Source organism: Hydra vulgaris, chromosome 14 (assembly GCF_038396675.1).
Source record: "Hydra vulgaris chromosome 14, alternate assembly HydraT2T_AEP".
NCBI classification, from domain to species: Eukaryota; Metazoa; Cnidaria; class Hydrozoa; order Anthoathecata; family Hydridae; genus Hydra; species Hydra vulgaris.
Window position 1 is genome coordinate 15,417,501 of NC_088933.1, and position 15,000 is coordinate 15,432,500.

General features: G+C 25.2%; 1 protein-coding gene across 1 annotated transcript in view; it reads right to left on the reverse strand.

The window, feature by feature from the left end:
• The window catches only part of LOC101236718 (nucleoporin NUP188), a 123,832-nt gene that overhangs the window by 83,943 nt on the left and 24,889 nt on the right, over positions 1-15,000 (reverse strand). The window contains exons 6-13 of the mRNA XM_065818576.1: positions 14,709-14,753; positions 12,818-12,910; positions 5,149-5,202; positions 4,820-4,876; positions 2,110-2,160; positions 1,731-1,817; positions 1,405-1,481; positions 1,234-1,308 (exon numbers count right to left, since the gene is read on the reverse strand). Of these exons, the coding sequence (XP_065674648.1) occupies positions 1,234-1,308; positions 1,405-1,481; positions 1,731-1,817; positions 2,110-2,160; positions 4,820-4,876; positions 5,149-5,202; positions 12,818-12,910; positions 14,709-14,753 (539 nt within the window). The remainder of the gene's footprint in view (positions 1-1,233; positions 1,309-1,404; positions 1,482-1,730; positions 1,818-2,109; positions 2,161-4,819; positions 4,877-5,148; positions 5,203-12,817; positions 12,911-14,708; positions 14,754-15,000) is intronic.

Here is a 15,000-nt window from a genome sequence, read left to right on the forward strand (position 1 = left end):
GTTATTGCAACTTTTTTGTTTGTTATTGCAATGCTGCATTGATTTTTGCAACATGAAAAATCCTTTGTTTTTTATGCAGTGGTTTCAGTGTATAAAATCAGAGTGGTTAAGTGAATTTCTACTCAATAATTGAATAAAAGAATCTATAAAGAGTTTAAAAAACACCTGAAAAGTATCTAAGTGAGTTAACTAGATATTTAATTAAATTATTTTTAATTGATACAAGCTAACAAATAGGTACTTCGCATTTTTACCAATTAATAAGTAATATATTATATTATTCACTAACAGGGTTAAAATACATAATGGAAATCCTTCATATAAGCGGCGTAAAGTTATAATATAAAATCCTTTAACATTTCTATGAGATGCATGATTTCCACTCAGTTTTATAGTTCAAAAAAGAGTAAAGAAGTATTATCTCAAAGTAATAAATTTAAAGCTATGAACAATTCTTTCATATTCATTAGCAAAAACAAGTAAGTTCTATAATGCAACCAGTTTTTGTAATGCAACACCTAACAGCGAAAACAAAAATTCTGAAAAATCTTTTTCGTTTCAAAAGCAAATTTATTATTTTTTAGAAAATATGCTTGAAAATGTATTTTAAAAATTTTTAGTAAAACTTTTTTTTTTTAAATCCAAGTGTGAGATTTGTTGATATGAAAACGATGATATGAAAAATGTCGAAATTTTGGAATATATAGATTTTATAGCTTAATTTAAAGGAGATGAATAAAAAATAACATATCTGAATGTCAATTTTATGATCCCTATTTTAATCATCCCTTTTTCAATGCATAACATATCTAAAAAGCTTATATCTTTCTATTTGGTTATACAAAAAAACTTAAAGATTTTAAGCAACACAGCTAAATTCTAAAATCATGTGTGCTGATGACAGTGTAGCAATAACAAACCATATAGAGAACCATATACTGATGATGATGATAATGATGATGATGATAATGATGATGATAATGATGATGATGATAATGATGATGATAATGATGATGATGATGTTGATGATAATGATGGTGATGATGATAATAATGATGATGATGATGATGATATTGATGATGATGATGATGATGATGATGATGATGATGATGATGATGATGATGATGATGATGATGATGATGATGATGATGATGATGATGATGATGATGATGATGATGATGATGATGATGATGATGATGATGATGATGATAAAATTTATATTGAGTAACTTACATTGTTTGTTTGTTTAAATTATTTTGAGCTGCTTCTAAATCCAATCCTTGCAACAAAACTATCGAAGATAAATAACTACCACAAAAATAAATTACAAAGTAAAAAGTCTTTAAGTTAAAATTATTTATAAAATATCTGACTTCATTGGAAAAAAATTGAATATAAAAATACCCAAACTGTTTCATCCAAACTTGACCATCTGATACAATATATTTTCTATTAACTTGGCTCATTCCAAAGTGTTGACGCTATAAATAAATAAAAGATGTGGTGGTATAGGTAGCAACAAAAAAATTCTATTAAAAACTTTTAAATTTAAACTTTATATAATTGTAAAAAATTAAAAATGAAAAATTGTTTTTTAAAGAGAATTTATTTCAAGTAATTTTGATTGTAGGTATTTAAAGGTAATTAAACACTTCAAAAACATTAGTTAACAAGAACACTGACAACGAAAATGACTTTTATTTTACAGTATCAAAAAAAAAAAAAAATACCCTAAAAAGTTTTGCTAAATCCACAAATATACTAGACGCCATTTCAAAATCTTTATAATAAAATAAAATAATCTCCATAAGTTCACACTAAAATGTAAAAATAAAAAAACTTTTGAACATTTTAAATTTTTTATATTTACAGCTTTTCAAAGTTTTATTATTATATTGCTTTGAATTAAAACAAAACTAAACTTAATTAACTTGAAATCAGTTAAACTTATAAAACTTTTTTAAAATAAATTTTGAAAGATAAAAAAACATAATAATAATAGTAAAATACATATAATAATAAAATATCTAAAATTATTTAAGATAGTTAACAACTTAATAATTAATAAGATATTTTTATTAATATTTAATGATATAAATTTTGTTTTACCTGCTCCTTTAAAATTTGTTGTGCCAACATACCTAGAGCTTTACTATTAGTCTAAAATAATACAACAACATATATATATATATATATATATATATATAAATATATATATATATATAGATATATATATATAAATATATATATATATATATATATATATATAAATATAAATATAAATATATATATATAAATATATATATAAATATATATATAAATATATATATAAATATATATATATATATATATATATATATATATAAATATATATATATATATATATATATATATATATATATATATATATATATATATATATATATATACACTTATCAGGGGCTATTCTAGGCCCTTTTCAACAGCTCAGATTTAGGCACTACCCAAATTAAAAGTCGATGACCTTTTTTCTTTCCTACTGGAAAACCTTGTTTTTTCATGGAAAATTGCATTTTTACGGCAAATCTTGCTTTTGTTTCAGCAAATTTTGTATATTTTTAGAAAAATATCTATACAGTACATGCCAGTCCAGTGGTACTACACGATGTAGCAACACTCCCTTGTAGCAGCAGGCTATAAGATAGTGAATGTAGCTACGCCCCACATGTGCTTTAAAGTAAACAAAATAAAAATAAAAACATTTAAAATGTTTTTATTTAAAAAAAAAAAAAAAAAAAAAAACATTCAGAATGTTTTTAAAAATATTCTAGTCTTTTAATTTGCATTTTCATGGTTTTTTAAAAAAACTATAAACTAAATTTGTTTCTTCAATTAAATTAATGTGTTTTGGCATAATCTGACCTTAATTTTGTCTAGCAGTTCAGATTGCTGAACTGCCTGCTTTTTATTACTAAAACTAATCCTTTGCTTAATTTATCTTCAAGTGACAGGGTAAAGGAAGTTTTTTTTAAAATCCAGCCAGTAATTGTATTTAAACAACCACCCAATCTACTAAGAACACTTACTTTTGCAAAGACCTAATTAACCAATAAAATTGGGTTATTTAAATGTAAAGATAATTGTTGCAAATTTATGTAAGTTCTATCTTAAAGAAGTCAAAACATTTATAACATCAAATGGCACTACATGGAATATAAAAAACCATATTACTTGTAATAGTAAGAATGCAATATGCAATTTAAAATGCTTATCGTGTAACAGGAAATGAATACATCACACTGGGCAAATCAAATAATTTATAACTTGGCACAAATGGACATATGTTAATATAACTCTTTTCAATTCAAATTACTAAACATAAATATTAACATAAACTTACTTATAAATATCTTTTTTAAGTTATGTAATTATATGAAACACTTTGAGATAAAGTTCTTGATTGAGATTGAGCACCTCAAGAATCAAAGAGATTGAGTTCCTCAAGGATCGGCCCTGGGGCCACTACCTAAGACCTTATTTATAAATAATCTTCATGGTAGAATTACTCACAAGATAATTCTATATGCTAACAACAGCAAAATTATCTGCATCATAAAGTCTGAGTTAGACATCACAACACCTCAGGCAAACATTGACAGCGAGGTTATATGGTCAAATACTTAGTTCATGCACTTTAACATCACTAAATATATAGTGATGTGTGTAAGTCGTGCAAAGAAACTTTCAACATATGAGTACTACATGAAAAACCACTAATGACATAGATCACATATTGCAACTAAAACTACTGAATGTGGTCTTGGCATTCTTGTCTCAAATGACCTAAAAGTCAGAGCACAAGTTGAAAAAGCAGTTTCCACAATGTGTAGAACTTAATCAAACCACTAATGATCCCTAATTCTATTCCAGTCACTTCTTTTATCAACCTGAATGCTTTACCTTGCTTGAACATTATTGTGATATCAATGTTTAAAAAAATCATTAATACTAGTATAACTATAACTAATGATTAAATAACCTTTTTTTTTAATTACTTTTTTTTCAAAGAAAGCTAATTAGTTAATCGACCTTTTTTAATGTTGTTATTCAAAACTGAGATTAAACTTGATTTCAGAATAATCATAAAAGCATTAATCAAAAACATTTTATTTTTCTGAAATAACCTAAAAAAGTTTTTGTTCACAATAAATTTTTATGTTTAATGTTTTTTGTGTTTTATTAAATTTCTCTGACTCGATATAGCAGGTCCGCCAAGCTATAAAAACGCTTTTCTAAAGAATTTTTTTAAAAATGGAATATTTTCACTGCCCATTAAATGACACTTGTTATATTATGCATATATGCTTGTAACATTTGTTACAAGTATATGCTTGTAAGCAGTATAAAATCAAATCTTTTATCTAATAAACAATTTTTTTAATGAAAAAGCAGAAACATCGCACAAAAAACCGAAAGCTTTTGTAAAAAGCTGTTTTGAGAAGTAGCTTGCATTGCTCGCCATCTTCATTTTAGGAGAGCATTTCTCCACACGCACACTCATTTACTGCAGTCAAGGTCTGACATAACTCAATTAAGGTATTGCTTTTAAAGTTTATGTTTTAACCCTTAAAAATAAACTTTCCAGAAGGTTAATTTATGAGTGTTTTACAGAATATATAATGTAAATGATCTCAAACAATGTACGATGGTGTATCTAAATTAATAACATAGAATAACAAGGCATATCAAGGTTATTACATGCTGCATTAACATTCTGAAAAACTTTTCAACTGAAATAAAGATTTTTACAGATACTTAGATAAAAGATAAAAATGCTTACCTTATTGCCTTCATGAGTGCATAACTGTTTACAAAGGTCGTGAAGTTGTTTTATTATCTAGATTTAAATGGATTTTTTAAATAAATCTATTTTTAAAAACAGATAACAATTATTTAATAGTAAATTAAAAAATCCTAATAAAACTATGATAAATAAAGATATAACAAAGTTAAGATTTTTAAGATAATACTTTATAATTATTTATAATACACATTTATAATAATTTGTAATATATATTTTTATAGCATCATATATATTATAGGTTTAGTAAAATATTTAGTAAGTAAAAATTAGTAGTAAAATAAAACAAAAAAAAAACAACTAAGTACCTTTTTAATAAAACCATCACTTATAAAGCGTTCAACCATTTTTGAGAAAGAATTCTATAAATCAATTATTGTAAATTTAAAAATAATACGAAAGTATCTTTTATATATTTTTTTCATAATATACACTTAATAATGCATATTATTAATTTACATATACATATATATATATATATATATATATATATATATATATATATATATATATATATACACATGTATATATAAATATATATATATATATATATATATATATATATATATATATATATATATATATATATATATATATATATATATACACATACACATGTATATATAATTATATATATATATATACACATACACATGTATATATAATTATATATATATATATATATATATATATATATATATATATATATATATATATATATATATTTATAAATTTTGTTAGTGTATTCTACAAATAGAGTGCTCAATGTTCTTAAAGCAATAATAAATTCGTAAAAACACTTATCTAATTTTTAGTTGAAGGCAACTAAAAATTACATAAGTGTTTTACTAATTTATGTGTATATATATATATATATATATATATATATATATATATATATATATATATATATATATATATATATATATATATATATATATATATATATATATAAATTAAAAGAGTGGAAAGAGTAAATTCAAATAAAAAAGTTCTGGAAGGACTCTCTAAAATGGTTTTAACAAGAGTGAAAAGTCAAGTTGGTTTTCATACTTCAGCTGATAGCGGTCAGCTTGTCACAGCAGTTATTTGCGGTTTAGCAAGTGGGAGGTACATGATGCTCATAATAATCTTTCCTTGTAAACAAATGAAGCCAGAACTCATGGATGAAGCACCACCAGGTGCCTAATCTAAATGCCACTTAAACAAGTGGATACAAAAAAAATTGTTTATTTAGTTAAAAAAATTTATTAAATATTCAGAGGTCAAAATAAGCTCTCCAGTTCCACTTATTTTAGATGGACATAAATCCCTAACTTAAAATATGTATTGATTAAAATTGTGAGAGAGAAGTGTGTAATTCTTTGGTGTTTGCCTCATTGCTCACATCAAATGCAGCCTTGGATTAGGTTTTTATGAAGCCACTTGGCACTTACTATGAAATGGTTAAGAACAAATCATGGGTGCGTAGTCACTCAATTTTAAATAGCTTCACCTTTTGGCTCAGCCTACCTGGAAGCTGCCACAATGACAAATGCCATAAACGGCTTTTAAAAAGCAGGCATATGGCCAATTAACGAAAATGTTTTCACCAAAGCAGACTTTTTGGCAGCAGAAACTAATTAATTTTATTAAAGCAAATTTAATTAATTTTATTAAAGCAAACCCTGCTGCTGATATATGTGACATGGCTATTACTAGCAAACTCTATGCTCTCAGCCTCCATCTGTAAGTACAATTCTCAGCCATCCACTTGCAAGTAGTAGTTACCCAACGGTTCCTACAGTTTAAATATTTGTTCTTGCAAATTAAATGTTTTTTCTTCTTTGTTTTTTTAACTTCTTCCAGCATTTTAACCTTGAGCAATGCTAATACTAGATTATATCAAAATCTCAAAGGTTTATTATTCTAATACTAAAGTAGTCGTTGCAAAGACTATCATAGCAGAGAGGAAAAACTGTAATCCTGACATTCTCTCCATATATTATGCCACTCTGTTTAAAAATGAGTCAAATGCATCAAAAAAAGGAAAAAGGCTTTAAATGACAAACAGTTATGCATCAAAAAAGTGAAAGACACTTGCTGCGTATACAGGAAGAGTTTTCCATTTTTTCTTCCACTTTTTCTTCTACTTAAAGAGATCCCAAAGTGCCGAGACAATTAGTGCTTATTTTAAAGAGAATGACTAAAAAAAATGTTTGGGCAGAGTATTTTTAAGTAAAAAATAATAATAAATGTATACTCAAAGAAATGTTTACTCGAAGCTTGCTGTCTCCACAGTAGCAATTCTCTTAAAGTCTTTAAAATATATGCTGCAATCTACAGACTTCATAATTTATTCAAGCGCGTTTAATTCCAAAGAGTTTTAGTAAATGACGTCATCGTAGAATTTTGATAAGAAATCTTTAAAAAAATTTTTATTAGCGACTTTTATTAGCGATTTTTTTTACCATTATAGGTAAATGTTCATAAAGTACATATATATATATATATATATATATATATATATATATATATATATATATATATATATATATATATATATATATATATATATATATATATATATATATATATATATATATATATATATATATTTAGAAAATATATTTAGAAAATATATTTATCTTTAGAAAATGATGAAGAAGACAATGATTGTGTACTATCAGCATCAGACAACAAGAGAAGACACTGATGAAAACCAAGAATTATGTAGTGATATAAAGTACAATGATCAGACACTATTTGCTTTTGAGAAAAACTTGTATGAACTTTTATGTTGCTGTCCAGCATGTGGTGCTCCTGTTGACAGATCAGACATTTAAGTTGAAGGTAATGGATCGCAGCTACATTTAAAAATAAATTGTTTTAATAATTGTAAAGTGGAATAGAAATCTCAGCTGACTGTTGGTAATTTATAAGGACTAGGTAATTTATTTTTGTCAATTGCTTTTTCCGGAATACCGTTTTCTAAATTTGAACGTTTTGCTTTTATTGCAACATAAAGGTTTTTTTTGAAACATATAATGTTATGAAAAAAAAATTACCCTCAGAATTTTTGATTTCAATATGGAAACTAAACGAAACTAAAATAAACAGCATTGATGTATATTTCAAATATGGTATAAAGTCATATGATTGATAATAAATGCTGTTTAAAAAAAAAATAAAACAAGAACAAATAATATTGATCCAAAAAAAAAATTCTACAATGACATTATTTACTAAAACTCTTTGGAATTAAACATGCTTGAATAAATTATAAAGTCTGTAGATTGCGGTGTATATTTTAAAGACTTTGAGAAAATTGCTACTGTGGAGACTGCGAGCTTCGAGTAAAGCAACAAAGTTTGTTTTTGTTGGTATACATTTATCATTTTGTTTTACTTAAAAAAATTTTGCCCATACATTTTTTTTTAACCATTCTCTTTAAAATAAGCACAACTTTTCTCGGCACTTTGGGATCCCTTTAAAAAAACCTAGTTTAAAAGTTAAGTTTGCCAACAGCAAAGCACATAAGTTGTCTCCTGGTTTAGAACAAAAAGATAAAAGGCTAAGTTTTACTTGCCAAAACAAGTCAAGTTCACTTTACACTTAAACCATGCCCAAAGTAACTAAATATATAACATAAAACACCATAACCATCACCTAACTATTTCAATATATATTTCACAAAAATTCATTGTCTGTGAAGTAACTATCCATTAGTTAAATCTTATGTCTTGCAAAAATCACCAGACTAGCTTGCTCTTTGTGAGACTAACTCATACTCAGCTGTTCCTTCACAGATCTCAGTATTGAAGGGTACTATCCTTTGATTCACAAAGATTCTAATAGTCACAGGTTTGGCATAGGGGTATACTTTTGCATCAACTCACCTATTCATCATAAAAAAAAATGTTTGAATCCTCTGAACATTGTTTTATGCGGCTCTGCTTAGTATCTTATTATTCAATTGTCTTTCTATTTGTTCTTTTACATTTTCCTTTTCAAGACTGCACTCTTTTAAATATAATTTCTGATCAAATTGACCATACCCTTCCTCTTTACTCTCTGTCAATATTATTAATTTTGGTGACTTTAATGCTCATTGCACTGACCTACTTGGCACTCAAGCCCATAACTTTTGTATTTCTCAATCTCATACTCAGATAGTCAACTTTGTGACTCTTTTTTCAGACAACCCTAATCACTTACCTTCACTCCTTGATTTGTGTCTTGTCTCTGACCCTAGCTTGTGTTCAGTTTCTCCTTGTTTTCTTTTAGGTGGTTCCGATTATGCAATGATCTCTACAAATCTTTTATCTTGTACTTCTTCTTCGGACTCAATTATTGCACTAACTACTACTACTGTAAAGCAGAATGGGATTATCTTTCATGATATTCTGTGATAGTTCTTGAGTGGATGTCTTTTCTCTCTCTGTAAATAAATGGGCCTCTTACATAACCTCCTGGATCAACGTAAAAAGGTGCTGTCTGATCCTAAGCTCTATTATTTCGAGTATACAAAATCTTGTATCTGATCTCAGAAGAAAGGCTCTAGAGACTTTTGGAAAATCTTCAACAGCGCCATTAACAAAGGTAAGTCTAGCATTCCTTTTCATCTAACTTGACTCTTGAATTTTAAGGTCATAATCTTCCTATTATTCCAGTTAAACAGGTTACCTAATATTAGACATTCATCCAGCGTCCATTGCTTAAGTCATATCTCTATTAAACTCTTCTATGGCTTCTGGTCCAGACAACATTCCTGTCATAGTCCTTAAAAAGTATTCTCCAGAACTCTTTCCAATTCTCCCTAAACTATTTTATAAGTGTTTGATTGAATCTTAATTTCCTGCCTGCTTGAAAATGGCATCTATGGTTCCAATTTTAAAAAACTCTGGAAAACATTTTGAGAACTCCAATGCAATCTTTGAGTTTTTGATCAACAAACTTTTAACATTTTATCATTTTTAACATTTAACCAATACAATCTTCGCTCTTCTTACTCTATGGCTAGCAAACTGTTGTGACTGAAAGATTTTATCATGCATTAGATAGAGGTGGCAAGTCTTTTATTTCTAACTGATTTATTAAAGCCATCTAAGAAGGCCAACACTCTTCATTTCCAGTGACTTCTTGGGTACCACAAGGTTCTATCCTTGGTCCTGTTTTGTTTCTTATCTGCATTAATGATCTTCCTGATATCTAAAGTGGCTCTATTTTAGATCTTACATATAAAGTGGCTCTATTTGCTCAACTTAATACTCCTGTCCTAAAAAAGTCTTCTCTGTTTGATTGCTTAGAACAGACAGCCAATATTGAATTTGATATCGCATATGTACCAGACTGGGCTTCGCAGTGGCTTGTGAATTTTAACTCCAACAAAACTCAGTTATTTAATGCAAACAACTATCGCAATACTGTCCATATTCCCATATTAATGAACGACAACCCTCTCACTATGTTTTGAATTATTATTCACTGCTGCTTTCACGGAAACCATATATACAATCAATTTCTAAATTAGCATCTGCTAAGGTTGCCTTTTAATTATCGTGCTTGCCATGCTCTACAAATAGTACTTCTACAAATCTCTTATTTATCCCTGTATGAAATACTGTTAACATATTTGGGATGGCCCTTCTAATGATACTCTTTCTTTTTTAGACAAGGTTGCTTGCAGCCTTATTGGGAATGAATTATAATTTTAAAAAATATGTTTATCTACACCCCTTTAACTTGCATAGCAATCTTCCTAATGGAGCAACTAACCATTATTATTTTGTCAGAATAAATAATTTTGTTGCTTGCCCCACTCAGGCAAAGTTGAAAATGAAGAAAAGAACATCATGTTTTGACTTTGTTTTTGCACCAAGTATAAAAATGCCAAGACAAAAAATAAACTTGATTAAAAAAAACCAAAGAAATTTAATGCTACATATAATAAAACTGAGTTTTCAAATGTTTAGCACTTAAATTATTATTTAGTTGATTAGCAACGTTTATTTATTCTGAATAGTTGATATGGCAACATTTTTAAATCAGGTATTAAATCATCATCTTAAAAAACAAACTGTCTAGCAATATAATTGAAAAGCTTAAATTAGAAATAAAAATAGAATTAAAAACCTTAAATTGCTATTTTTTTTAAAAATTGCATATTTCAGGGAAGAAAGTTGAAAGTTCAAAATATAATTTTAAAATTTTTAATTTTAAAATTTTAAAAAGTTGGCGTATATATATTGAAATCATTTGATCTCTGAGATATTAAACTAAAAAAAAAATATCTTATACTTTTAATTTTCCTTTAAGTCGATATAAAAAACCAAAAATCTGAAAAAATCAAACATTTGGGCCATATAGGCCTCAGATGTAGGGTCTAAATGTCTAAATGGCCCAAACTTTTGTTATTTTTTAGATTTTTGAGTTTTTTTTTATTATATTTTTGTACTATTATTATCTATTTATTTTTTTTCAACATCTTCGCTTCCAACAAAACTACGGACTTCCTTCTAATTGACTAAAAGTTGATTTAGTCAAGTAAAAATTTTAAAATGATTAAATCTTTTCATTCGATTTAACTTTTCAACCTTTAATTTTTGTATATTTATTTAATAACAATAACATGTAATATTATAACAACTATTTAGATTTTCGATTTAACATCTTAAAGTTTTATCTAAAGATTATTCATAGCATGTTAGCATAGTCATCAATTATCTATTTCATTTTTTGTTAATATTTTTTTTTTTTTTTGCTTATTCGATGCTAGTGATTTTCATAAACACTTTCATACAGGACTGCTTGGGGCCCTGGTAAAGGGGGGTTAAGTCAGCTTGGATTAAAAGTTGTGAAACAACCTCTAAATATCATCTATACAATCACATTGTAAATATGATTGTAATTAATTTTGGTATATAGCAATGATATATATATATATATATATATATATATTTTTATATATATATATATATTTATATATATATATATATATATATATATATATATATATATATATATATATATATATATATATATATATATATATATATATATATATACATATATATATACACACTCTAAAGTGTGTATATATATATGTATATATATACATATATATATACACACTCAAGCCATTTCTAATTAGGGTAAAAGCAGGTTCACTTTTCGGATCAAAATTACGCATTTACTGTATATAATTTACCATTGTAGCAAGTATTTAAAGTGGTCTCTAAATCTTTGGGGTCTGGGAACAAATTGTCCCGTTATTGGAGCAGCCCGTCTCTAATATTGTTTTGCTTCATTATTATTTAAACGATATGACATTAAAAAATAAAAAAAAAGAATATGAATTACTTTATTATATTATCAAAATTTATTTCAAAAAAATCAATTATTTCCATACATCAGCTAAATTGACTTTTAGTTGACTTTGAAAACTTTTAGTTGATTTCAAAATTGTATTAGTTGATTTTAGTTAACTTCAGAAAATATATTAGTCAATTTAGTCGACAGTCGAATTATTTAATAATCATAACAACACTAATTATATATATATATTTTTTTATTATATATTTTTTTAAATATACTTTTTTGTATGTTTTGTATGTATTTTTTTGTATGTTAATGTTTGTTTTTGTATATATTGTATTGGTTTATTCTCTATAGAGAGAGGTTTTAAAGTGGTCAAAAATATTAAAAAAAAATAAAAAAACTGCCAATAATCAAAAGCAAACTTAGATATCACATAAACACTATTTTGGATGATATAAAACAACACCATTATAAGAAAAACAAAAAACCAAACAGGATTGAGGAAGACTAGTAAAAACAATTACAAAAAAAAAAAAAACTAAAAAAAAACTTAAACTAAAAAATTAGTATCCTCCTCAACATACCAACAGACATCTGGAAAAATAATTTATTTTTTTTATTACATCTTAATTTATAATTTTTGTAAAAAAAAAAAAAATACATATAACAAAGACTTACATGAAACAAACACAATTCATTTTGCCAGTTGATTATGAGATGTTTAATGCACTTTAGTAGAAAACTTCGCTCTTTGAAATAAAATTCTAATACCTAATTTAAAAACATATGCTGCAGTGTTGTAAGATTTAAACACCTAACTAAAAATATACACTGCAGTGTTGTGAAATTCTTAATAAAAAATCATACACTGTAGTATTATAAATTGTAACACCTAAAAAAAAGCATTCATTGTAAAAAACCTTCTCAGGAATGGCATACAACCACATGCAACTCCCTCTGTAAAAATCAGGTTATATTATACTTTTATGGCATGTGGTAAACTGTATGCTACCAAAAAAATGCAAGCTAATATTTTTAACAAAATAAATTTAAGAGCAATTTTTGAACATTTTTATTAATTTTTTCACTTGTATTATCTGACCTAACTTTTAAACATATGCTTACTTAAAAAAATGGATTGACAAAAAGGTCTAACTTTAATTTTAAGATTTGTATTTAAATATTACCAAATCTGTTTATTTAACTTTTACCAAAGGTTAATCATTTTTAAAGTGATTTTAAGGCCTTTTAAATTAAAGATAATTAAAGAAGAGAAAATTACGATAAATATAATTTTAAAAATGTTATATTTTTTGATTAAAAAACATATTATATTTTAAAAAACATATTATATTTTTTTTAAATATACACTTTTTTAATTATTTAGTAAAAAAATTTCGTTTAATAAATAAGTTACATTTACTATGGGTTATTTTAAACAGATCTTGATAAAACTTAAGTTATTAAGTTGTTGTAGTCATTATTTTTATTATTTTAAAAGTCAAAAAGAATATGGAAAAGAAACAAAACATTTTGAAAAAATTTGTTTCCTTTTTTAATTTTCGTCACAAAAACTAAAATAACGAGCTAAAGATCAAAATTCATTCATTCAAAAACTAAATTTTCGCGATAGTTATTAAGACTAAAAATTTTTACTTTTGTTCATTTATTATCAAAAACAGTTTTCTCTTAAATTACCAGAATACAAAAGTTAACTTTGCTCTGAATATTTTAAAATTGCTCTATCTTTCGAAATAGCAAATTAATATACATTCCATTGGTATAAAATTTCACAACAAGTTTTTAAAATTAAAGTTTTCAAAATTAATTAAGTTTTGTAACAACATTTTTTTAAAACTAATGTTCAGTTAGTAAGCGAAGGACAGTTACGTCACTTAATTATGTAAAAAAATAATTTCTTTTTAGCCCATTTTATTAACCCGAAGAAAAATTGAGGTAGCTAAAAATAACTGAAAATTATTTATATACTACTGCATTTAAAACCGAAAATTTTTTTTCTATTTTTTAAAAAAAAGGAAAATAAAAATATGAAAATAATTTTTGGGCATTTTTTTTAGTGCCCTCATACCACTCCAGCGGTACTATAACAGGTCTATGTTTGTCCCTGATGACATAAAAGCCTTTTCTAGTTTTTCAACAGATTTGCATTTTTATTAAAGTTGAACTTTTATTTTCTTAAAATTTTCTTATAAATAATCTGCTTATGGATTATTTTCAAAAGTAAATTATTTTATTTTTTGAACTAATTATTCTATTTAATTTTTTATATCCCTAACTGTAAAAGAATATATCATAACTAAAGTAACTTTTCAATAAGAACCATTCGATGTAACTGCTAAGGTTAACAAATAGTTTAATTTTTTTTAAGGAATTCAATTTGACGAATTAGAGATAAATAATAATAAAAACAGTTTTAACATATCTAACAATATCTCTATTTGTTCACAAATTACTAAAACCCTTCTTGTGATTCTCAAATTGTAAACTTATAAAAATTGCACTCTGATCTCAACATTTTAATATTTTTGAATTATATAATTAACGTTACCTTAAGAGAAAAACCTTGTAACTGCACAGGATGCTTTATGATTGTCTGCAAAAAAAGATAGTAATGTATATAAAAAGTATATACAGTTTTACTTTAAATATAAAAATATATATATATATATATATATATATATGTATGTATATATATGTATATATATATGTATATATATATACATATACATATATACATATATATATACATATATATATACATATATATATACATATATATATATATATATACATATATATATATATATATATATATATATATATATATATATATATATATA